This window comes from Bombus vosnesenskii, unplaced genomic scaffold, assembly GCF_011952255.1.
Source record: "Bombus vosnesenskii isolate JDL3184/JDL3185 unplaced genomic scaffold, Bvos_JDL3184-5_v1.1 scf7180000016261, whole genome shotgun sequence".
NCBI classification, from domain to species: Eukaryota; Metazoa; Arthropoda; class Insecta; order Hymenoptera; family Apidae; genus Bombus; species Bombus vosnesenskii.
In genome coordinates this window covers 4555272-4582963 of record NW_022884330.1, presented here as the reverse complement: position 1 = coordinate 4582963, position 27692 = coordinate 4555272, and the positions used below count along the sequence as shown (strand labels likewise).

The window sequence follows — 27692 nt, the reverse complement described above, 5'->3', positions numbered from 1 at the left end:
CTTCAGAAATCCGCAAGTAGATTTTAAGTACTTTGCAGCAAGAAAGAATCATTGTTCCGTCGTTTGTCACGAGAAGAAACCTTCATCAAAGAAACGGCGAATCCCATTTACATCTGAACCAGCGGTCGCGGTAGCGAATCCATTAAGCCGCCACTCTATCCCGGAAACCCTATCGCGACGCTCGCTACATTTCTCCCAACGCGACGCGCGCCGCGACGTGCCGTCGTCGCGTTTTATTCCTGCGACCAGGGCGTTACGTCGATACGCGTGTAACTAACATGTGACGATATTTCATCGTCGAGATTCTCTGACCAGGCCACGAGATCGTTGTCGGCTCGAATTCCATGTCCGGTCGTGTCGCGACAAAAACCCACCAGTTTCCCTGATGGATATTGCTTTGTTTTCACGTCGATGTATCGTGACGAAGTGACCAAAGAAAAGCAGGGTTACGTGATCCTCATCCATAATAACGGTAATGGATATAACGCGTTACATTACATGGTGGATAGCTTCCCAGAGAGATGTTCGTTTGAATCACCAAGATCCGATAAATCGAGATGCATTTTTCCTTTATTCTGTCTGTCTGTCTGTCTCTCTCTTTCTCTCTGTTTCTGTCCCTCTTTCTCTCTTATGTTTCTCGGTTGCCTTACTATAACGATCGTTTGAATATGGAGGCTTGCCATTTGTGCGATACAACGGCGAGAAATGACGTTAAAAGGGATACGCGTGGAATCTCGTTAACGTTCGACGCGATGTCAGAAAATATGAAACACACAGAGGAAAAATGAAAGTCGATGCTCGGTGGGACGAACGAATTTCCTCGTGTCTCGTGTATATTCACGCAGGAAACGATGGCAACCCATAAAGCAGGTCGATCGTCGATAATGTAACGTGGAAACAACGAAGATTGGTGAGCCAACCCTTCGAGGAAATTATTCACGAAATTGATTAAGATTATAGTGGTGAGGAAGGGAAGGGTGATTTCTTTTTTGTTAGAGAAATGGTGTTAGTGGAGGTATCCATTAACAAAAGCAGCATATACTTTATGCTATAAATTAACTTTAAACAGCGTCATTTTTTAAAAAAGATTTCGCGATGTTACCTTTACCTTTAGATAACATTTTTTACATAGACCTTAAAATATCGGAATTATCGATAATTTCAATCGTACGTTATTGGTGAAAAGAGCCAAGAAAAAATTTAAATTCATTCGTTTTACCAATCACTGCATAGACAAGTGATACGTAATCACGGAAACTGGTCGCGGTCCGATAAGAATGGGTGGACTTCTCATTAGCATCATCGTGCTAACACGTGCGAGTTCGCTTGTTGGAATTTAGCCGTGGTGCTTCGGACGGAACGCCAAACGCCAAACGCGCTTCGATCCCTTGAAATTTACTAGTAGAAAGATGATACGTTAGACGCAAGAGAATTTGGTTAGCCAGCCAGGTTTCAAATTGTTTCTACTCCAGTGCAGTCGTAAATAGTAGCAAATCCCTACACGAAACATTATTTACATATGGAATTTCCATTAAATTCTTAGAATTATGCAGTACTAAACTTTGATTCGTGGCTACAGTGCTATTGTATGAAATTTCAAATTCCGCATCGCGATCGAGCAAGGAGGAAAATAATATAATTTGTACAAAATGTACTCCGTTCCATTGTAATATCGCAGTAAATAAATTTTTCAACAGTCGCTAGAAACTATTAAAAATGATTTCAAGCAATCCATTGCACACGTCAGTTGTGGTTGTCTTCGATTTTATTATTTCGTGTTGCGACGGAAACAATCGGTACGACGTGCGCAGCATGCGAAACCCGAGCCGCTGAAACTCTTTTAAAGCTTGAAACTAGTTTCTTCCGCCAATCATCCGGTCAGCAAACAGCTGAACTTCCGCTTGTTCCGAAGAAACTACTTATGATCGTGGTACGCCTTCGAACCGAGCTTCCGCTAATCTTTCGGTACAGTTTGGGAAAACCGAGAAAAGAGAAATTATTTTTACTTATCACAATCCGTTGATCTCATTTATCTTACACTTGGTAATAGAAACACAATTTACGGGAGCACATTGAATTAGATATTTTTATGTACGTTTAATCATTAGATCGTCGCTCGTGTCAAGAGAAAATTTCTCCCGCTTTGAAGGAATTTTCATTTCTCGGGAACAGGTAAAAATCGTTTTTCATGTTTTATAAGATTTAAAGGTTCCCCAAGAGACCGGATAAAATTCCGTAAAAGGATTAGATGTCTAGTACTATCCTTACGGTCCCACGAGTAAACAACTTGTCAGCAGGAATTCTACGTAATTGATCTTCCCTGACAACAGTATAAATTAATGACACTCGAACAACCAACGATTCTTTTCGAGAAATCACGAAATTCGACTTGCTATCATTGGACAACGTTACAATTCCAAACGATTGACCGTGATTCGATCGTTTGTAAATAGGCAGGTAATTAGGAAAATAATTAGGTTCTTAGATTGAAATTTAAGTTTTTAGAATGATTTTAAAATGGAAAGAAAGTTGGTAGGAAGGGCGGCTTTGAAACTATTATGTTCTGCTATTGATATAAGAGAACGGGTTAAACACAAGGCTTATTAATTATTTGCGTATACGCTATTTTCCTACTTATAAACACGAAGTCCTCTTTTATTTAATAAAATAAGGACAAAAGCTGTCGTAGTGTAGAACAGGTCGATTTATGGCGTAGCTCGTAGAATATGATGCTTACAGGCGAGTAAGATAGAACCGTGCATAGTAAAGTAAGTAGAAGAAGAGGATTTACGATAAAATACGTATAATAGAGGGTTTTTAGTACATGGAATATGATGGCGCGTGATCATGGTTTCCATGGAGACTTTCAGTAAATATTCTGTGATCTTTCCTAGTTTTGTAAGTAAATTAATTTCGTACACAATCTGACTACTAAATGGACGGTTGCAACGTACATTTGCTTCAATAGCTTCGATGTCTCCGTTGTATTTTTTAATACACTAATTATTATTATCTAATCGTCAATGCTCAAACGTAAGAGTTATCGTTAAATAGATATACATGTTCATTAATTTTAATTAGAAAATTACAGAATGATTGGAAAGAGAAAAAATAAAACACAGCCGAACAAACGAAATATAAACGAAATATAAATATAATCAGGTAAACGTAAGAATAAAATCGTTCATCTGGAAAACGAATTCGCGCATAAAGAAACATCGTTCTACATTTTCAATTCGCTTTTAGACGAGGAATCAGCCGATGGGTGACTGTATCAAGCTCTATTACCGTTACCGCGTTACCGCAGGCTCTATGTTTATTTTACGACTTTCTCTGCGAGAATGTTCACTAGCCTTCCAAAGGAGCGAATGCCATCAGTAACATCCGCCTCCCTTTCGCGTCCCAGCCAGAAGCGGATTTTCAAAGGAATTGGAACAGGCTGGCAAGCGAGGAAGCGAACGCCTTTTTACCAAGCCCGCTAATAAGATTCAAAGGTTCGACGTGAATTCAGTCGGGTAACAACAGCTTCTGGCTGCATATTGTTTCTATCGGTGTTAGCCCAGTTACACAGCGAAACAATTTTTTCCCGGTCGAGTTCACGGTAACTTTAATAAACTTTTGAACGAGTTGTACTCGAGAACTTTACGCCGTGTTTCCGCTAAACCCGCGATACGAGCGTCTTAACGACATCTCCTTCGTTTATAATTGCACCATCCGATTCTCCAGACTCTTCCTCGAAATAAATTCGTCGCGGCGACAGTTAAACAAAAGAAAGAAAAACGAAACGAGCAAAAGAAAGGAAGACAGATAAACAGGAGGCAAAAAGGAAGGGAAGAAAATAAAGAAGAAGGAATCGCTTGTTTCTCACCGCCGCTACGTCCTCGAGAAAGAAAATAGTATCGGCATTCACGAGGCTGAAGTAACGAAATCGGCAAGCTACAGATGGTCTACTTGAACGAGACGGAAATGTTTTTACCGCTGGCCGTTCATTAAATCGGATTACTTTGCATCGGTCGGTATAATTGTGTTAAGTTACGCGGACGACGGTATACGCTTGGAAACGCTGGAAACGGTGCGGTCAGGGGATAGAAAATAGTGGGCTGTAAGAGAATCGAAGCGAGAAAAATCGCGTCGCCTAACCGTTTAAGAGTTCGATTGAGATTCATGATGCATCGATTTCCCAGAATCGATACGATCGGATTAAGCTATCTAATCAGCCGATTGAACAGAGCCATATCAATTTTCCAGCTGTGTAGTTCGCCACGAATTATGCAACAGATTTAATCGCTCGGTACAGCCCGATGCACTTTTATAGAATCGATTAATTATACGTGTGTGTGAATGAAAAATCTCCAAATGCACATCAACGTTAATCTTATTCCACGATCATTGCTCGTATGCGTACATCTAATGGTCATAATATAAAATTATTTCAAAGAAGAGATAATCGCGGAATAACGAAGAGAACATCAGTGCTAGTAGGGCCACGCTTGATAAGATGACTCGTACGTAGCAATACGAGTAAAGTACGAGTCTCTTGGGAACGTACTATAGTACCAAAAGATCAGGGGATTGCTTTTTTGTCCACACATGCGCTTTAAATGCCCTAACGGTGGATTTATGGAGGGTTTATATAGCCTTCTTAACCCTAACTCGAGTCTAAGCTCGGCAGGCCGTGGTACCGTCGGATTAAGGTTAAGCTCCGAGTCGTTACCTCAGCTAAAATCCTTGACTAACTGTTCGTTGTTTCTGTGAAAAAGCTTTCATATCGAACAAGGGAACGATAACCCGAGAATCTTCGGGTAAATCATTTTTGCGTAATATTTCCAAGCTCGCGTTAGTAGACTGATTATTGGTTTCTGAAACGAAGTTACAAATATATAGAGATGAAAAATATGAAAGAAAATATTTCTCTTTCCTCTGTGAATTCCGTAAATTATACGTAATTACTTCGAACAGCCTTAATCACAATTTGATTACTTTTGCTCAAAGGAACGTTGAATATGAAACATTTTTGTGAAAGTGAAGTTCTTTGCCGAGTTCTCATTCGATTTCACGATGAAATATTACGTTGCAGGGTTTTAATTTCATTTAATTATCCTTTCGTGATAATACTATTCAAAATTTACATAAAAGATAGTGAGATTAGTTAAAAAGAAAGGAAGAAAATATTACATGTCTAGATATATATTTGTCCAACAATAAGAAACGAGATTGCGAAAAATACGAAAATCCTGTTCGTTTATTTCTCATACTTAAATTTACTTGTACATCGAATGATTTCTCTTTCACCGAAGAATCTGCACCCTTTCATCACATCCACTGTGCTCTCATTTCATCTCTGCTCGAACGATTCTGTAATGACCGAAGCAAACGATAACTAGGTGTGAAATAATCCGACTAATACGATTGGATTAAAGTTCTACGATCCAAATTTGAGATTTTCTCCAACTTTGAATGGCCGAGATCCTTTCAATCTATAGCTATCGTTTCTTCTTAACTACAACTTTGGTTTTTCCGATTCCGCGCCGCACCTATCCCTAACCTATTATTCCCGCACTGTTTCGAGGAAACAATACAACCTCGCAATTGTCAATTCCAGTTGTTTCTTTGGTAACACGTCGAATACATCTTCGAGCCGCTGCGAGTATAAGGTTCCTTATTGTTCCGCCAGTCGACGAAGTTCGAAATGAACGATTTCAGCAGAAATTCATCAAACGCAGTGAGAAACTTTCTCTGGCGGATTTTCCAGGCGTGTATAGTTGGTTCCCCATAATAGCTTCTGTATGCTCGAATCTACGCTTTTGTAATTAATATTACGAAGATTCGACGAAAAATATCGTTCAGAAAGTTTGGCTAACTTTGATTAGTTTTCCCAATTAGTTAGTGAAATAAAAACCGCAACCTTATCGAATCGGATTTATTTTCGGTTGGTAAAATCGCGAAACATATTAATTTTTAAACAACTATGGAAGAGCGATTTCTTTTATCAAAAGCATTCTTATCCATTAGGTTCGATCGTTGAACGCTCTCGCGCTAATCGCTGAAGTGTAGACAACTTAAGAACTTTGCTCGAATTTCCCTCCTACTTCAAACAAACCAACAAAAAAGTAGTTCAACGTGTTTGCGTAATTGCTAATCGAAGAGCGGTGGCTTTTTCCAACCAAGTGTATTAGTTCTATTTAACCGCGTTATTTCGGAGTGAAAAACTTTCGATAAATTCTTAACAATACACTAAATTCTTTTTTGAAACGTGATCCGAAAAAGTTCTTGCAAGTGGAATTGGAATTTAGTTTTAGAGCAGACCAAACCGTGGAATAAATTTTCCACCGCATTCTCCAACAAGCGAGATCGAAAACAAGGGCAAAGAAAAAGCAGTAAGAAACCAAGATAAGCCGTAGTGTCGTAAAATAAAGCAACAGAACTATGCTGAAAATGAAAGCTATGTATTCGGTCCGAGTATTCCTTTCTCACTCTTCTGTCATTCTATGCTAACAAGTAACTTTCATTCGAACATCTATCGTTCTAGTGGAAACGCTCGCTCTTCAGAATTTCGCGCAGATGCAAGAAACACCACGAGCAAAGAGAAAAGTGCAAAGTATAAGAGCATCGATGCATCGAACGATCCTGGTTCAATGTAGTAGTCTGTCAAAAGCTATTTCTCCGCTGAAAAGGCTTCGACAGGTTCCCGGAATCGAGTCGATTTTTCGTCTGTTTTCGAAGTATCAGCAACTTTTCAACGAAATCGGCCTTCTCCTCGCATCTATGCATCCGGCCCCTCTGCATCCAATTGGATTCCTCGTTGATCCGATCCGATTCGTTGTACGGTATACTATATAACCAATTCATTTCCATGCCTCCCAATTTCTTTTCGAATGGAATTACCTAGCCTGTCATGGGACCGTTGCTCGGCCAGCTTAATTCCGGAAAGAGAAGAATGCTCTTTACATCCGAATTACCTGGATAGAAAATCGAATCGTGGCCCAGAAATGCGATCCCGATGAGATACGAAGATTACAAATGAAATGTAGCCGCGTACGCCCGTGACCTGGATCTCGCGCTTCCGTGTCCATAAAATCCGGCCATTATGTATCCGTCTAGTTCATGTTACCATCGCTCTTTTACGAATATTCTCGATAACTTGTAAAGTAGACGGGTATATCGGATGATTCGATCTTCCTAATGGCTATAATGTTACAGTATTTCAGCTAGTATTTGGAAGCTTTGTGCGCGGTGCTCGAGTTACATAGGGGCAATATTATAACTACCCTTGGTCGAGCTTAACGAGTGATATTGCAAAAGCATCCAATAATATTGCATAACTAGTTCGCCGCATCATATCACGTCGCGTCGTTATATTATAATCAACAGTCGAGAAGACGTTTAATTCATTGAATTTCTATAGAAAATTCGCGAATAGACCAGTCACATTGCTTATGTTATAATAGGAAGTGACGCGGCATTTATGAATGTATCGTGAACGTAATCGATTTGTATATGTAAAATATTTCGTCTATATTAGTTTTGTAGGTTATTGGGTTGTGTTCGAACGTTATAGAAAAATCGATTCGATGTTATCCTGATAGAATGTAAACAAGTTTTCGATGTTACCACGACGGAGCATTTTCCACGGATATCAGACTTTCAGCGCGAAGATTCGTGACTGCATAGAAATCCTTGATAATGGCCGAAATTTAGCAAAAATATATCACAGAGCTATCGAAAACGTTGCAAGCGGAAGGGTTCATCTATGGCGAAACATACGGCGCAATAAGTGTCAAATATGGATTTATTTCGGAAAAAGTTCGCGAATAAATCTGCCAAAAGAAAGTTTCCCAACGACTATTCTTGTGAAAAAATACACGGTGGATCTTTTCTGGTGACGAATGAATGGAACATTTCGCCAGTGTCCGTTGTTATTTACAGCGACGCTATTCTATACGTTATCGTGGTCTATCGAATTTATTTATTATTTATTTATCGACAAAAGTAATCGATAGGGTTCCAATGTGTAGAAACTCTCTAGGATTTTACCAATTTCTCTCAGAACAAAAATTTGTTCTTTACTATTTTCAAGCTTCTTATCGTGGAATAAGTTCTATCGTAAATTAAGGTCAGTGACATGATTTTTTTTCTTTTTGATGAGTCTAAAAAAAAAAGTATTTTATTATTGATTATCAATCAAATGGATTATTTGATCAACCGAAATGGATCTTGAGATTGAAAGTGAAATACAGAAATACAATCCTGTTACCAATCATGAAATTAAATAAAAACGTCTCGTCAACTATATAATTGGAGAATGTGAAAGAAATGCATCATACGTATGCATGTTCTCATCATTCGCTGAATCGGGATGTTTCGTGATCTACAGGATAAAAGGAGATAATTATCCCGTGATATTCAGAGCATCTGGCACAGAGAGAGCGAGAGAGAGCGAGAGAGAGAGTTGATTTATGTAAAGAAGGTAATCTGAAAGAAAGAAAAGAGCACCGCGCGCACGCGCACGTGGAATAAGAAGCATTCGATTCTTACGCAAAGATTCTTTCTTTCCTCCTACATTCTACAATCATGTGATCGTAAATGCAGTTTGTTGGAAAAAATTTATCAATTCACAAAGGAAAGAAAGCCATGGAATAACTTTGACAACGTAAGGAGCTTAAACTTCATCGAACATTATAAGAATACAGACTATATAGATACTATAGATATCATGTAAGAGCAGTAAGAGAGTACGCTTTCTTAAAAGTAATATGTTTCAGCGACAGAAGTTTTCATGTGTCTTCAGTTGATTTTATTTAATCACACTAGAATATTGAAACGTGAGAAATTGGAAATAATCGATTCATTTGTTCCCTTCTCTCTTTACACACTGTGCTATAAATTGCTCGTATCGAATAATAAATCAAAGGACCTGGAGAGATCGTAGAATAAATCTTCGTGGAGTTCATCATATTTGGACAACGGGCTTTCAGCGATCGAAAAGGAGCTTTAGAAACTCTTGGGAAGTTCCGGAGGTTCGAGAATTCAACGAATATCTGTACTCGGCGGGACTTCCAGAGACGGAAGACCTCACGAATCACTAGGATCTGGACGATCCATCGATCCATCCCATAGGTTTCCCTTAGATAATGTGTATGCTGGAAAATATACAAAAATTCTAAGTTGTAGAAACTAAGAGTTCATAAAACGCTGATGAAAAATAAAAGAGTGAAAGGTAAAAACATTCCAAAATTTCAGAAATTTCGGAATGATCCGATGGCATCGAAAGTTCGTAAGGAAGCAAGAAGTTTAAAGAATCGTTTTATCTTAGCGAACTAGAGTGATTTAAAACTTTTTCAGCTCTCATAGGTACTATAAAATATGCAGTTTAACTGTTCCGTCTTCGAAACTGATGGCATAAAATCTAACGGTTATCGAGGTTATCGGTCTCGGAATTGTCGAAATTATGTTCTACAACATTATGGTCATCTTTCACTTTGAACGCAAAGTTTCAAACGTCTGCCGCTTACAAATTACCATAAGAACTTGTGAACAAATGGGGTCGTTGATTTCACGTTCCGTAAATTCAGAGACCTTAGTTAGAAGTCTTTGTACGCTCGAAATTATCCAAACTATGTTCCATAGTATCATCCTTCATCTTTTCGTTCAGTATCAAAATTGATAAAACAGCATAGATAATAAAATAGAATAAAATGGATGGCGCGTTAAAAGATGATACGATCATAATGTATCACTTGCTTTCTGTTCGATTTACTAAGGATTGATATGCATTGGCATCCCCGTTATAAAATCTTAATCAATTTTCATGTAAATCCAATATTCCACTACGTTCGATCCCCTCGATACGTCAAGATGGAAGGAAAAGCGGTTCACGCTACAGCGATACCGGAGGCAAGAACCAAATTTAATTATGTTACCAACATGCCAAAAGGGATGCTCCTTTGCTGCTGACACGGTTTACATAGAATACGAGTTGCTTTTCGTGTGAGCCTCTTCTACAGTTTGAAGGCGCAGGTCGATCTCGACGTTCGACGAATTCGTTCTGCTTGTGAAATAGAAAATAATATTAGGGGCGTATGGTGAATGGTGGTAGACAGTATCGCGAGTACTATCGATATCGATGCAAAAGGGAGGAACTGAAAACGACTTGAGTCTTGATAAGCGAATAGCTTATTATATTACACAATTGTATCATTGGATCACGACCAACCACAACAATTTGAATTAAATCATAACGTTTAGTAGATCGAAATATCTTTGTTTCACTTTCAATATTCATATCCTAAAGTAATAGAGAATTCATTTTCCACTGTCTGGATTGAAGCAAATATTCTCTAGAATTCATCCGCTTTGATTCTCAAAAGTACATACGTATTTTTGATAATAATTTCATTCTACAAATTTTCAACAAATCTTGGTCCTTTGACATGGCTGAATACCGCGTCGCTGAAGAATTTCTCATTTATTTTCAGTGTTAATTGAATGACAAGGATTCATTCAATTTCTGAAGAGCGTCAGGAAATTAAACGCGATTGCCATTTATTTCCGAGTACTTTAACAGATGCGAGGAACGTTTCCGACATAAAGGAAAGTTTTGTCCATTACAATGAAATTATGACGAGCTGTGAAGTTATAAATCAGCGGTTTCACATACCCACGCGACCATGTAATTCGATTATGACATTTAACGCGAAACTGTATTACAGCGAACGTATTATCTTGATGAACCACGTGCTCATTATTTGGTCATTCGGTTACTGAAACACACCATCATTTGAACACAGTCACCCCCCCCCCCCTCCGTGTAAATTTCTATTAATCGAACGTTTATTAATTGAAATTTTGCTTACCAGGTAAGTAACCGTGAATATATCGTATTACGAGTATAGTTGCGCGTAATTGCGTAAATCGTTATATGTATACGGATTTCCTTTGATTTCCTTTGATGCAACACGCGTAAAGCGAATTGTGATTTATTCGTAAATGTTCTCAGGTAGCTCGCTTTTAAAACTCGAGGATAAAATTAACTTGTAATTATCAAGATTCATATTATCGAAAGCATTGTTCTTAAATAAGCGACTTCTCGAAAATTCGAATGATTCGTAAAGGATCTTCTAGGTCTAAGAAATTAATTCTACACTCTGCACGGAGAGTTTAAAATTCGAAATATTTAATCCATAACGGGAGAAATGAATTTGAAATATTAAATGATGTTTTTGCCAAATATTAAATTACACGTTCCAACAACACGATATTTGATGCAGGAACCGGAAACGCAGTGTCTAGAAGCATTCCAGCATAGGTGAATGAGTTAGAACTGCACTTTCCGAACGCGAATACACATTACGGAAATGCGAAAAGTTACAAGCGTAATTCGAGCAAGGAAATAAACGCGAGTTTGTTCAAATATGCGAAAGTACGTAGAAGAGAAACTATCGACGATTATAAACTTGGACGATACGATACAACCGTTCGTGCCTATTCTACGTCATGCTGACGGAGACTGAGACTCGAATGTTTGCCACTTATTCCTGAAACATCCATCATTTGTTCCGCGTTCCAAACGTCTGCGCACGTTTTCACGTGCTGGCCACAACGCGGTTGTTATACTGCGGTCTCCCGTAACGGAAGTTCGCCAATATTTTCGAACGGAGACTAGATCTAGGTCGTTGAAGACCAGTCACGAATGGATTGTAAACAATTCTAAGCGGCAGCCGCCGAAAGGAATTTAGCACCAGCTGTGCAAACGGAAATGGGAACTAATAATCGGAGAAAAGGCTTCAACATTATTTGTATTTTCTGATGATAATGTCTTCGATGTCTTCGGTTAGAAGTTTCAAAAGCAGATATTAATATAATGGCATAATTACGTATGTCATTTTAGCATACACCTTATAGATTAGAATATATCTATTCGCATAGCTGAAAAATATTTCTACCCATACTTATCGATATTCATAATAGTCCGTACCAAGTGCTTCCTAGTAATTTGAAAAGCTACAATAATGGAATATTTCTTAGATATATCACGCTCTTATCTTCAAGTATCTAAGTACAAGTTACAAGTATCTAACAAGTCTCTCCATCTGGAATTAAACCGCTCGAACAAAGTTCCAGCTCGCGGCCAGCTAGTTTCCTTCTGAGACATCTGCTTGTTTCCCTCGTTGGTCTTCTATCAAAATCCGACGTGGCCAGCTCTTGGCGTTCATACGGAAAACAGGAAAAATGAAAGCGAGTATTCGGGGATCCCTAGAAACGTCTTCTTATCTCGGTGCAGGGTAATGACGAGGATTTTTGTTTGTTGTCTGTGCGGTCGACGTTCCTTTTGAAAACGTGTAATCCGCAACGCGGGATTCACACTATGCCATCGTGTTTCACCATGATTCGGAAACTTGGTAAATGGCTGCCGTTCGCACGGTTGTTATCCGTCGCGGTAATAAACATGCCAGTACCGCGACATGGCAGCTTTATGACAGCGGGAAACATCGGTCTTCCTTTGTGTCCGCCCGTAGGTGACAATATCGAGCGACACCACCCGTTCTACGATAGCCCGATTAAACTTTCAAGCGAGCGCCACGCTGTCATTGATTCCTGTCTACGGTCGACGAGCCGTCTCACGGGAACGAATGGCAGGGATTCGGTTGTTTGACGTCCGGCTGCGTTTGGCCCAACTTCCAGCCGTTTCGTCCGAATCGAATTCTGGATCTCGGGCTTCTCGGATAACTCGGCCTCGGCGTCGTCGTTTCGGCGGGCTTTGATTCCGCGCTTGGAATCGGAACGAATGGACGAGTGTCCTCTCTCGTTGACGCAGTGGTTCCAAAAGGCCACGATTCAACCCGTTGCCACGTGTTTGCCCTGGAAATTGATTTGCTGTCGCGTGTGTAAATGGTGGAAATGCCGAGATTTACTATCAGATGTGTCTGATAATGGCCGAGTTAATTCGACTATTGGTTCTCTGAGGTTTTAACGCTTTAATAGAACCGCGTTCATCAGCTTGAAATATAGGGCGTCTTAAGATATAATATGAGAAACGCAAAACGATGATATCCTAGAAATAAAGATAGACCAAGGAAAGTGTGTAACATATTTGAAGGGACCAGCTCCTGTTCGCAAAAGAGGGATAAAGGCATGGAAGGAATCCCCAACGATTCAATTACTCGATCGCTTACAGCTCGTCAACTGGCACGAAAATAGGGAAGAAAAGTGGAACACGGCAGATGATATCGAGTAATCCGTGTCCCGGCATAAAAGCAGGCACCCTTCTCTCTCGTTCAGCCTCGTTCTCTAATTTAACTTCTAAGGAGGCGGCGAAGGGGGTGGCGACCCCGGGAATAGATATCCACTTTCGTGAGCCTCTGGCATCGCATAACTTTCGTGGTGCGGCGCGGCGCGGCGATGCGCTTTCGTGATCTTATATAGTCGGTGGATAATGGGTCCAAGCTGAACAAGCATGCAACCAGGACGAGGGCGAACGTCTTTGAGCGGCCCGTGATAGAACACCGACTGATTTATATCGATCTAAGAGCGAAGGATGGTTACTTCTAGTAAGCAGAGTGCTTAGTTCGCGGTATTCTAGAAACTTCTGTTCGCTAGTGAACTTCCGTGGTATCACATTTTGTCGGATCATGAGATGCGGTCACAACCAGGAGCTCATCGCAACTTGCATTGTAACTGATGTTTATTGTAGCGATCGATCAATTAACGACAACAGACCGGCATTCATCGATGAATCTGTTAAATAACGTAGAAAGAAACGTTACGTAAAATATATGTAAATGATATTTACAGAAATGGCTTTACATTGATCGTTGCACAGAAGTATATAAAAAACAAAGCCCAAAGTTTGCGACATTACGTTACATATACGAACATGTCGCGCCAGTGTACGATAGGCGTCATGACAAATGGAGATCGAGACGATAGTGTGATAACAATTCGTGGACAGATGCCCACTGTTTTACATTGGTCGCAGCATAGAAGCGAGATACAGCGAACGATATATCTCTGACGCGACGCATCTTGGACAGAAGGCCTAAGGATTCAAACAGGTGACGAGCGATTAAGAACAGTGCAAATGTTTATGCAAACCGCGGAATTCATCTTTATTACTCGCTCGAGGGATCTCGAGATCTACGTTTACCGTATTGTGGGACCAACACCGAATTACCTCTATGACGTTTAACATCCCTATAAACCTAGAACCACGTTTAAATCCACAACCACGGAGTCACGGATCTCATCTCGTATTATTACTTCGCCAAGCGATCTCCAAAATCCACAACTACGTGATCGTGGAGCACGCCCTAAATTATTACTGAGGCGTGAACCAATGAATTTCGCCATCGCAGCTCTGTAGAACCCAATGCAAATCGTATCGTAGAACCTGAAGTTCTAAACCTCGGTCTCCAAACTCGGAATATAAAAAGCAGGATGAACTTGGCTGCCTAAGGTTCGAGATCCCTACTTTCTAGACTCGGATCCTGTATCTGCAGTTCAAGATGGGATATTATTCCGGTGTTCGCAATCTATGGATACGAAGTATAATGCAGCGTATAGGGTAGATCTCACGAGTTTGTAACCGTGTTTCGAGTTTTCATGATTTCAAACTCATTCGCGAGTGATTGATACCACCGGCAAGTATTTTATTTTCGTTGACTGATAATCGTTATTCCCATCAACTTTTGGGATTGATTTCATAGAACGAATTTCGCCCATGTAAAATGAACGACTGTGTTGAATACTTGTATTTTACCTTTACCATAATTTATGGAGAAAAAAAACTACTCCAGATTTCCCAGAAATATATTCGATAATCTTACTTTCGATAACTTATCTTAATGTACCTTAATTTTGTTAAAGTGCGTTATTCAATGAGATGATTCATCAAATCGACATACCGCATCATGGATATTATCACGAATACTAACAGTCGAGGTTCGTTAACCTTTGAACGCTTTTATGACCGATGATCAAAGCTGGAGTAGGAGCAATTTTAAATGTAGGTTAATGAAATCAGTGACCGCGACGTCTTGTTATTCGCTATTAATCTAATTAATTGTGAACTTGTACGCGATGCGGTATTAAACTACGTTTCTAACGTATTTGCTTTGACACACGAGTTCTTTGCACAGGCTTCCGGCTCGATGTCCCCGGTATTCACGGGAAAGTCCGCGAAAGAGAATTTCTAAAGAGTGCAATTTATTTGAAGCTGTCATTTGCGAAGACGAGAGAAAGTCGTAAAAACCGCGTACTCGCTCCTACTTCAGCTTGAAAGCAGCTTTATGACTCTTTGCTTTTCTGTTCTTTTCGATGCCATTGAATTGACGAGTGTCGCTGTAAATTCACGATCCATCGATTCGTAGGCATCTTCTTCTCCACTCGCTGTTTACCTCGGATCTTCTAATCGTCCGATCTCGTTTCTTGAAAGAAAGAAGTTTGCCGACGCCTTGACCCGAATTCTCCAGAATACACGTATCGAAAATTGAAATTAGAGCACGTGTTCGATGAAAATCTCGTACTTTGGAAAGAAAAGTTATTTCTAGAAATATCTTGACAGAAAAGAATAAAGATTAAGATGTAAATAGGATTCCAAGTATAATTCGTCGTGATTGAATTTACTTTTCGAACGTTTCATCGATTTCCCATATCGCGACGATTGCCTGGCCCGTTCATATGATAAATAATTGCAGGCTCGAGTAGCGACGATTCTTCGAATTCTCATTTCCGATTCTTTTGTAAAGTCGCGTAATTCTTTCGAAATGGTAGACGTGAAACGAGTTCTTTTGTTGGGGCAGCAGCAGCTGCGCTTCTATTATCGATCTGTCGTATCGTTATGCGTGTATATGTGCACCACGCGTGTGACTGTAGCTTTCCGGATTGCTCTCCCAGTCTCTCTCTCTTTCCCACTGTTTCATTCCGTGATGTGTATAATGTTTCAACGTGGTAATTAACATTTATAATAAATGACAGAATGCTGCCGCATAATCGGCTCAACTACATTACATAAAGCATTACAGTGGTGTCGACTACGGGCTGGCACAAACCACGCTATTCAGCGTTGTTCTACCGTGTAACGAAAATAATACCGGACGTTTCTTTAATGCGGAAAAAGCATGCTTGCCAAGGCTATACGTTCTATCGACAACTTCTAAAGCTCTTTACCTATTAATTTCTCACCGCTGATACCGCGCACTCTTATGTGATTTGACAGCTATCGAACGGTAGAATTCTCTGTAAGGATAGAACGTTTTAAATTGATGCGTTCGAAAAAGAGATGAAATTTTAGAATGAAAGTGTCTGTAAACGTTCGAACTACTTTCTAAATTATTCGCCAATTTTTTCTCCGAGTTTAATACTCGAGTTGGAAATATTGGAAATATAGAAATTCTAGAAGTATCTCGTTAAACTTTAAATCGCTAACGTTAAGAGTTAAGCAGTTTCTAAGTGCATGAGGTAAAAATTAATCGTATCGTTCTCCAGAAACGATAAGTTTAAGCGGAATATGTTAAAGTTGAAAGGTACTTTGGTTTCTACTAAACTCTCCGATAATGCTAACTCTAATGCTAAATTTCGCAATTTATACGGGATTTTTTATCGGTATATAAAGTTATCTAATATCAAACGAAATTATCGATCATCTTCGCGAAACGCAAGCACCACGATTAACCACGATTAAAGTAGCTACGTCGAGAATTCATTACCGCGAAATGGCAATCGTTTCAATTAATTCCATATAAGGAGAATAAAGCTGCACTGTTCATTCTTGACGGCATTCACGATGAAATTGTATTTTCATTCATGAAAGAATACCTAAATCGGAAGAGACGAGTCCAATCATCCAGGATAGGCTCTTCAATTTACAAGACGTCGACGTTGTGGAAGATACTTCCGTGTACCCTCGAGTTGACGTGGCATCGAGAACGGCGTAGAGGCTCTTAACTCTGAAAACGATTCTACCGTTTAATTTGCTCGACTGCGATTCGAGCTGCAGATTATGAGCTGCGAACGTTTCTCCTCTATTTAGACGTGGCTTCAAAACGAGAAACACGGAAGCCATTCTTTTCGATGATTCTATTTTCTTTATAAACAAAATGTTTCGTTTATGATTTTAACGACACATTGTGGACGTATTTATTAAATGAAATATTATTTAATTATTCATTAATTAAAAATAATTATTATGTAATAAAAAGCAGCAACGTTTCTTTGTAGTTTGTTTCCTGAATAATTTGTATCGTTTAAATATTTAACACAATTTTAGCCTTCAGCGTTTCATAGCATAAAGCGCCAGGTTGTATTAAAATGTACGATAAATTGAAAAATAATTTGTTAAAAATTGTATTATATCGCTAGACGTGATTGATTTTCAATATTTCATTACCGTAGAAAGCGTCGTTGTTTATCAAAATATTTAAATGTAAATAGAGGACGAGAAAGTTTGATGGTTGTCATCGTTTCATCGGTGTCACATATACTTTGTAATTGCGATGCATTTTTCTATGTGCAAGAGATATAGATGTGATACAGATATGTACATATAACGAAGCGGCATTAACACATCAATACCTTTTGTAGTAGGTTGCATTTACAACGATGGAGCGCGAAGTAATGCTTTTTCAATACTCAACGAACGAGCCATTACACGCGGTAGAGAGAAAGGAACATGGAGTTCAAAGAGAAACACCTGAAGCGTTTTAAACTCAATTTTATTTCGACTGAATGGCACGAGTAAACGGACTAATTGCGCATAATTAAATAACAAGCAGCTAAAACTAACCACGGCCCATTTAGCCGGGAAGGATAAAGAAGGAGTCTCGAACAGACTGTTTCGAAGCTTTTTACGCTTTATCCCGTGACCGCATTCCTTTCGAACAATTAGCCTCGAACGGTATTATTTAAAGGATCGATTAATAAAGATTACCGCGTATGAAACGAACGCGTGCGTAATGTGTGTTATCTACCATAATTCTGATCTGCTTTTCCACCAATCATCCTTTCCATCATATCGAATAAACAATTCTACGCTCAAAATTGGGTTATTTTTCTTCCGGAGTCATGTAGAACAAAAGCGGTATGAACGTTTTAATGTAACGTTTAACGTTAATGTTACGTTTAAAACGTAATGTTTTATAATGACCGATTTGAATCTGACGGTACGCGTATGAAGAATTGAAAATATCTATTTGAGACGTAAAAAAAGCGACGAATATCGTTTGTAAAAGATCGAGCCACGAAACAAAACTAAAGTGAATTCTGAAGAATTACGAATTAGAATAGCGAAACGTATACCTGAGTAATATTTTCTTTGTATAAAAGATTCCTATTAAACACAAAGTGAAAAAAGCCGGCTCTCCAGAAAGATATCACGGTAATTTCGAGAGTACTCTGGGAACAAGTAACAAACGATTGCGAGAATCGGTGATAAAATTTGTATAAATACCCTTGGAATTTGTTCTCTTTACCGAGTACCATTAGCCGGCTAAACCTGTGTTTATAATGCCACATGTATAATGCTTTGTGCGCGGACAGTTGAACGCGGAGGTGGGCGTTGTTCGCACGATCTTTAAAGGAAAGCGGTTAATGCGTTTAATGCGAGTGCTGCTATATTTACACGGCGAATAAACGGCGAAATTATACATTGTTAAACGACGGATAGCGTGAAACGGCAATGGTACCATCTATTATTTTTTCCAAGATTCCTGCTCAAGTAGCAGAAAGAGGGAGATGAAGAACACTTTTGAATAAAACATATTCACCAGCGGCTATGGACCTGAAGTCTATTCTTCCGGTTCTCCTGCTCGCTACGTCTTCTTCCTCTCTAACTCCTTGCCTTTCGTATTTTCTTCTTTTTGTCCCGTTTGTTCGAAACTGAACCACTTATTCATGAAACGTCGGTCTCGGTTCTTTCCAACAATTAATGTGTTTTGCGGTGGCCATTCTAGTTTCGCGAAGATAGCAGTTTAAACAGCCTTTAATTCCTGACGTGATCGCGCCTGCAGAATTCCCGATGGAATTCTTTTCATCGTTCGCCGCGGTTCACGGCGGATGATTAAAGTGTTTGATGCGGAGATCGGCTGTTGTTCAAGAGGATTCAACGCCGGGAACGTTCGGAATGTTTTAACATAGCTTCGACTAAACTCCATGTAGCGTTCTATCGGTGTTCTTCGATCTCTTCGCTTCTCCGCCTCTGTGTCGGCTTTGTGCAGAACCATATACTGTCTCCTTTTGTTCCACGATTTTGTAAAATCAAGAAACATCCTGTTCTTCCACTCATTTCTTGTCTATTGTCGTATTACAGCTAACACGGTTATGAATAAATTTACAGCGAATATTAATAATTACCAACTACATTAAATTAAGTTAACTAACAGACAGGCCCTGGAGAAAGAGCTCGAGCCCAAAGTATTTGCAGAATCTCGCTTTGTGAATTTGCGACTGAAAATGTTTGGGATGTTTTATCGTGTACTTCTACTTGTTTTGCAGAGTGCCGTGCTCACGATCCTGGATTAAAATTGTTATCGAGTTTGAAAGAGCTAAGAAGATGAGTAGAAATATTGATCAAAGTGAAACGAAATGAAATTCTATACTTTAACAATAGAAAGTTATCGAAGTTGATACTCATTTACTTTGACGAGTAAGTTCGCATTTTCTATATGCCTGATGGATTTCGGCTAGGTTTGCTTTCAGCATTCATCATTCGTGAAACTAAATTGCAACTATCCATCACTCGGGCAAACAACGTCGTTAAAAGTGATCGAGTTCTCTGGCGCGAATAAAAAGCCAGGATATCTCATTGTTCTCGCTAATCCTTAACTAGGAACGTTGATTTTCCGTGAAATAACGACTTAATGATACCCAGCCGGGTACTTCTTTTAATCGGTCGGTGCTCGATGTACAACGCTCGGTTTCTATACGTAGCTTTGATTGATGAGTCGATCGCATGTCCTTTTTTGCTTCAGGTTCTGACAGCAAGGTGTCGGATCTTGATGGACAACCGTATACAACGTTATTGTACAGCAACGGACCTGGGTACACGCAGCCGAGGAATATTTTACGAGAAGCTGGCAAGGATTCCATTCAGGTAAAAACGGCCGGCTCATATTCTCGCAAAGATATCGCGTCTGTTTATTGGATCGGAAAATGATCGCGCTGAAATATCGAGGGCACGTTTAAAAATCCATCACGCTTTGTCGAGGGGTTCATTCGCGAAATATTCGATGGAACTCTTTCGAACTTCATATATTCCGTCCTCCATCGTCCTCGTTCCCACTTTCATCCTCTTATTCACATTTCCGTTTTCGAGACTCAATGGTCACCGACGATCGGTTGGTTTTCCGACCTGATAACTTTTAATCTAACCACGAGTCGGTGATCTCTTTTACTTAAATATTCTTGAAATGTGTATAGTCGGTACGTATTGTAAATTCGAGTCTTTTGTTATCGAAGAGTGATTTAAAGCGAGAAACTTCTCGCGAGTGCAAAGGAACTTACGGAACTTACTTTTGTAGCAGATCTTAATTAAAGATAGAGTAAAAGGACGAAGTTTGAGACAATCTGAAAAGAAGGTTTTTGTTTATCGCGTTGTAGTACGATATTCATAGGAAAGTACGGTACGGTATAGTACTCCACGGTGAAATACGGTATTGAAAGCTTTATCACGCGTAACGTTCGTGTTGTAAATCAACCAGTAGACGGCTTCAATCCCAGATAATAAATTCTATTTAAAAAAGCAATTCTATTTCGTTGGACGTATTCGTGAAAGCATCCCAGTTTCGCGATATTAAACGCATATCCGGCGCTCTCCAGCATCGGCTGTTGGTTTAATTCTTCGGATATGTCACACGGACTAACTAGAATGATCGTTACAAAATGGAGAAAATTGGAAATATTAAAATCGCGCGAACAGGCCACAGCATCGTTCCATTCTCTCGTAACGTTCGTTAACATTTCCACATCGGCCAGCTGAAAGTTTCGTGTTCGAATTTACTACTCGTAACAGCGGCTGGGTGTTTCCAGCGTCGATTGATCGAACACGAAAAGAAATGTCACGTAGAGTCGTGCAATTATACGTTAATTAGCGTGGAAACATTCCGTTCTTCAAACGAAAACGTTCTCGAGTTTCCCTTTGCCTGTTTCTGGTTGTGGCAAAAAAAAAAAAAAGAAAAGAAATACGATCCAGTCTTAATAAAATAAATGGTAACCCAGTTTCACAAAAATAAAGCGCGTTTTCATAAGACTTATGCAAAAGAAGAGGAAGAAAAATTGGAACGAGTGGCGAGTACATGGCAAGGAGAGGCGGAGAGAAAATGAATAGAACTATAAGAGTTTTACGTTCATTAAAGTGACCGTTCCCTCCGTAATATATTTGTTCTTTTTTTTCTGAACCACTTTAAATATACGTGAATTTTATTAAAAATACACGTTGACGACGAACATGTTATTTTATTATTACTCATTTTGTTTCCAGTTTGCTTGTCTTTCGCAGTTGCATAAGCAAAAGCTTCGTTGATATCGTTTGAGATATTTTATAATTAATTGGTCGAAATTAAACCGTTCATTTAGATATATCGCAGGTTATTATCAGAGGAATATCGTCTTTCCGCGTATCATATCATGAACGCGATAAGCAATAATCGTTGCCATCGCAACCGATCCGCAATCGGAATTTGTAGCACGTACTATAAACTTTCTTCCCGTGTCTCGGGATGGAAAATCAATTTTTACGAGTCTCGTCCTTGAGGCTTCTATGACGGGCATGTACGTTGCGTATAGAAGTTGAAAATGATTGGAAAATTGACTCGTTAAATAACTCTTGCTAACTTGATTATTATACATTATTATGATTATTATATATTATTGTTATATATATATATAAAAATACGCAATGTTTTGGATGAATTATCGATCCGATGAAAATTTTAAAATATTCAGAAATGCTGTGTTGTTTTGAATTCAAAAATGCATATTTTACTGTTATTTTACATATTTGTTGTTTATTTGCTTTACTCTTATTTTACTTTGAAGCTGCATCGAATTTTGTTTTTCTTCCTGCACTGATTCTATCAACATTTTATACGATTATTTCCTCGTATTTACATTTTAAATTAAATAACGGAAGTTACATATTTTGTTCAAATATGTACGCAGCCATCCTGGCAGAGACAAATGGAAAATTTCTCTCCTTTGTCGTTTAATCAAAAAATCCCGAGAGATGTAGGTCATCAATTCAGAAAATCTGTTCCTTCCTTTACATCTCTTTTCTCGTTCGAATCTCTTAAGTCCCATTCACATTCACCTTTCACTAAAAATCCACCACGAACATTTCTATTTACGCCCCCATTCCTACACGCATAGATACAGCTAGCAGTAAAAATCGTTGCAAAAGTAGCGTTACCGCGGGATCGATGAACGAAATCGCTGGTTAAGATCCAATCATCTGCCACTCGAGTATTTCCTTTACGATCTTTTCAACTGAGATAAGAAATCCAATTTTATTCCGGCCCGTTCGTTTCGGCAAGACGAAACGGAATAATCAAACGAGTATTTTTTATTCTCTTAAAGAAGATAATACGTTTAACTGATCGGGTCCGATTGGCTAATTTGGTCGAGCGGCTGTTCCGTGTCACGATAACTCTGTTTACTTCGCGTGGAATATCATTTCCGTTCATCGACGAAGATCGACGGTTTTAGACGATGGAGTGCTTGGAGAATCGTTCGACTCGAATGGTCCGATGATGGATGGCAACTGCATAGCTGTGCGATATTTAAGCTTGCCTCCCGGGCGGACAATAATTCCATGAGATATCGTACTCCGCCGCGCCGCGTAGATTTCGGCCACTATTGCGGAACGATCGTAAGAGAGCTAGCTCTCCCAAGGGATCGCCATCCCGTTTACTTCGATTCGACGCTTTACGACGGCTTTTTAACCTTCTCTTCTCTAACCTATAGCGTCGCAGTGCACTGGTAGCTGGTGGCTCTGTATAATTCAGCGAAGAGTTTCCCGGATCATGGGGCGAGCTGACGTATTCATTTGTTATTTATTCCACTATCGTAAAACCCAGAAGATTTATTTTTTTAACGTACAGGAGCTTAATTTTTCGGCGGACGATTTGATTTTCTCACTCTCTTGTTACCAATTTAAACAATACTTTGGCAATCAGCGACTGGTATTTTACGCTTGTAACGATGTTGGAAAATGCAATATTTGTCAAAAAGAACGAAAGATATACCGATGAAGTGGATTTTTAAATAACGCTACATGTACAGTTGGCAAATATATTTGGCATAGTGTTGCGCATACGAGCTATCCTATTGGTGTCGTACTTTTAATTAAATACTGTATTTGACCGGTGCCTGAATTTATTGGCAAATTCGGTTCATGAAACGCTAAAGCCGATGAATTTACTTTGTTTATACGGTTCTTCATTATAAACGATCGATTCTGAATAAATAATCCAACAAATTAGATAACTTATTAATCAATTAATCAATGATAATTATCCGATTCGATTCTAGAATTGGCACTACAGGTATGAAAAATTGACTTTTGATCGATTTTCTCTTTTCTGTTACTTTTCTCCTGTACGTATCGCGTTACGCTGTCTAAATAATGTTTACTGTGATACATCATAACTCAACGATAATGCTGTCGGTAAATTGCACGTTTCCGTCTTGTAATCCTTGACTCATCGCTAGACGCGGCGGTCAGTAGAAACCAATGACACGGATAATAAAGCAAAGCTGTTACACGAGAAATTTCGTGAGCAACGGGAGCAAAATAGGTCGAGGTGTTCGAGTTCCTTCGGTTCGATCCTTTCCGGAACGCCAGAAGCTTCGGGAAAATCTTAGAGAATTCTTAGACAAGAACGTTCTACGAGAGCAACGTCGTCCACACGGGTAACCTGTCATAAATTACGCAAGTGTTCCGTGCAAAGAACTATAGGAAGAAATGGACTTAAAACGATTCCAGCGATCTCGATGCATTCGTCTTGAACACCTCTGTAGAATTCGAGATATTATTGGAATAAATGGAGAAGTTTCAACCTGAGTCAAAGAAAAATTACCTATAATTCTATGATTAGTATCTGATAAATCAATGAAATAACGAAGTAAAACTGTAACTTACACGAGTGTCATGGAAACAACACGGCTAAGAAATTACCAAGGAGAACGAAGAATTTCTAAACTGGTTCTTTAATTTCTTAAAACATATAAAAGCATCGTTACACAGTGTAGATACTTGTTCTAACTTTTTCCAAGACAAAGCTCCGTATCATCGTGTCTAGATGATCTTTACGAGCGGGCAAGATCTCCCTTTATACGATCCATCTTTACCGCAAGATTCTCCGCAGCTTACACGAGAAAGAACACGGAACATTAATCCGTCCCACGCGTTCCCCTACGGTCAAATCACCCTTCTTACCCCTTACTCACATCCACGCTGTATATCTACTCGACAGCAAAGTTCCAACTCCATAAAAGGCGAACTAAGTAGCGTTTCGTGATCGCCCGCGGATCCTTCGATGGACGATCGGAAGAAAACTGTGTCGACGTATCTTTACTTTCTACGAAAGTTTCGCGCGTGCCGATTTCAATTCCCGACGAAACGTAATGCTGCCGGGCCTTTCCAGCTCGATGAAAGTTTTATACGCCGTATGCTCGATAGAAGTACCAGCTAGCGGCGTTGCTCGTTTTCTACACAGGCGAAGATTTCCACCCGTCGCGCACCACGTTCTAGGATGCACCCTTTCATTCGATCGCGGGGATTGAACGTGTTAAAGGGGTTCGTCGACCATTTCGACCGTACTCGCGAAAGTACCCTCGTGAAGCACATTTTTTTCTTCTTTTCCCTTTGCCTTCTTTTTACCTACATTTCTTTCGTTTCTCTTGGGGGTTGTAAACAAGGAGGAACCAGAGGGCGGGACGGATCGAAGAAGCATAGCCTGAAGCTTCGGAAACGTCGTAATGTCGGTTTCTATCGGTGTTGCGGAGAATATCAGTTGCTCGTGCATCATAATTACAAGCTTGAAATTGTAGGCTTGGTTTCGGTAACGAGGCCGCCGGCTGGAATTTCGTTCACGCCGGGAAATCGCGGTACCGGCTCGAAATTTATGGCGTGATTTATCGCCGCTGTTCCGCGATTATCCTTTCGACGCGGATTACGAACGGGTTTATCTCAGCAATAAGGAATCGACGCTCACGTCGTATGTGGTATCTCAATTGCATGCGAAATTTTCAAACTATGCGATTTTATACTGAAGCGCCTGATATTCAAGTCAATAAGTAAGAAATATTACGGTGTATAAATAAATTTGCTATCGACATAAATTATTTCGCTTGGCAAATGGCCATTAAAATGAAAAAGGGCAGCTCCGTAAGTTGTAAAATTTCACGACTATTAGTCGAGGCAAATAAATCATTGCATTTTCTTAAATTTACAAATACCCAAATTTTGTGTTAAAAATTCTTACTGCAAAGCGCATATATAAATATATACGTAATTAACGCAGAAGCTGATCCATGCAATTAACGCTGGAACGTTGGTTTTGGATTGCAGACCGCTGGAGTACCACGTGCCTGGGCGACACACGGCGGCGAGGACGTGCCAGTGTTCGCCATCGGTCCTCTAGCGAATGTCTTGTTCTCCGGTAGCGTCGACCAGAGCTATATACCTCATGCGATCTCGTACGCCTCCTGTCTGGGTCACCACGCGAGCCGCTGCTCCCGAGATTCCATATCCAACAACGACACAATGAGCGCCCCGATAAGCTGTCCCTCGGCGGAGCCGAACAGCGCCGCGATATCCAGCGATGTGATGAATGACCAGGCCAGAAATCCACCCACGAAATCCGGCGCGTCTCTCGAACCGGCTGGCTTCCATTCGCTAACCAGTGTTCTGCTGCCCCTTATCCTTGCCATTCCACCATGCCTGCTCGAGGGAACGAGTTAATGCCCGTTAGAGCCTCTTCCGGTGAATAGTTCTCAGTTACGTTCGACCTGAACCACCCCAAGGAAGCTTTCGGATAATCTGTCAGGATGAAGACAACAGGTGATCCTAATGATCTCTCGAGCTCGTCTCGTATTTCGGGATTAAAAAGTTCGAACATCGAAAGACCATTCGAGCGGAGGGAACAGCAGAAGAAGATTCTTCTGGTTTGGGTTTTGAATCGTAACTCGATCGAATCAACCGGATGAGGGTAAACCGAAGGTCTATTAATTCTTTCCTTCGTCTTGGTGGGAATGATCGCGGAAGTCGCGTATAAAACGAGAGAATAAGTGGCTTGCGAAGGAGGATACGGAAAACGAGTACCAGGGACTATGTATATTCGAATTTCCGTGCGCACGGCTACGAGCGAATAATTTATCAACTTGGCTCTCGATACGTCGAGCCCTCGATCGAGTGTAACGCCTATTCTCCGGTGGAAGCTGTTCACAAAATCCAGGGTATAGATTAAACGGATGGCTAATGTACGACGAGGGGCTGTCTCTTATCTTGTACTGGTTGTTACGTCACCTCGAGGGGAACGGGATTAATCCCAGCCCCGGGAGTCTGCTTCTTCCTAGAAACAGCCTTCCATAAAACGTGTATACCCATGTGGATCGAAGGGGGCCTTCGGTTAATCAGCGTCAAGAGTCAATAGACGATCTCGCATACTACGCGATCCTGAAGACGTTCCAAAACGGTCGAACGATCGACTGGAAGATTATGGGCCAACCGTTCGAGTAGCGGGCGTGTCACACGTTTCACGTCGAGCGTTTTGCAAACGGGGACACACGATGGAACGTGAAGTGGTAATTTGTCGTGGAGCGGAGGTGTGTCCAAAAGGTTTTCAGACTCCATGGAACGACGTGCGAAAGCTTTCCGCCTATCTCTCCCTCCCTCCCTCTCTCTCTCTGTCTGTTTCTCTCTCTCCCTCCTTCTCTCTCTTTCTTTCTACCTCCCTTCCTCTCCCTGTCGCGGTTCTGCTCACTTCGGCGAACAGTTAATGACGGTTCTTGCCTAATTTCGCAAAGAATTTAGTGCTACCCGGTGAGAGGGTGGGAATCCAAAGCAGTTCAGAGGACAATTTGCGACGATAATGACTATCCCAAGGCAGCTCGGTGAACTTCGCCGACTTTCAAAGCTTTCACAGAATCTAAATGGGGTTTACAAGTGCTACGTGACGAGGATACTTCATCCGAGATCGGCGAAGAGTTCCCCGATAGACTCGACTCGGTTCGATTAAAGGGGTGTCAAGCGTGTAGATCCGGACGCGATCGCCGAATGAAAGTGTCGAGGAAGTTGCTCGAAATTCGTGAAAGTAATTCTTACAAGAGTGATGTTACGTTACGTTGCGTTACGATGTTTTTTCTCAGTTTGAAAAGTGGTTTTGAAGTGTGGTGTGTTATAAGGTAAGAGGTTGTCCGGTTAGAGGTACATTGAATATTATTCATATATATATAAACTTACAGATATCGCAAGAAATACATCGATCGGTTGGTCGTGCCAATCGTTTCATTGAATAGTTTCGTTCTATGAAAATTTTAGTTCATCGATTTTAATTCTGTAACGATGAAAATGAAAAGAATGGAGGGTCGATAAAATGGATATTTCCATGGGGAAATACATTCTTTTTTCTTTTTTGACTATTTTTATTGTTTGGTTCCATCGAAGTTGAAAATACAATCCATCTCAATTGGTCGAACAATTT

At 40.1% G+C, this 27692-nt stretch overlaps 1 protein-coding gene across 1 annotated transcript; it reads left to right on the top strand.

Annotated features, from left to right (window-relative positions):
- Positions 1-19961: 19961 nt before the first annotated feature.
- LOC117241815 (alkaline phosphatase, tissue-nonspecific isozyme-like) lies at positions 19962-26897 on the top strand (the record flags this gene model as incomplete). The annotated part of the gene is made up of 2 exons (XM_033507956.1): positions 19962-20083; positions 25559-26897. Coding segments are annotated over 2 exons (515 nt in total), but the record flags the coding sequence as incomplete, so codon positions are not given.
- Between the last annotated feature and the right edge of the window lie 795 nt (positions 26898-27692).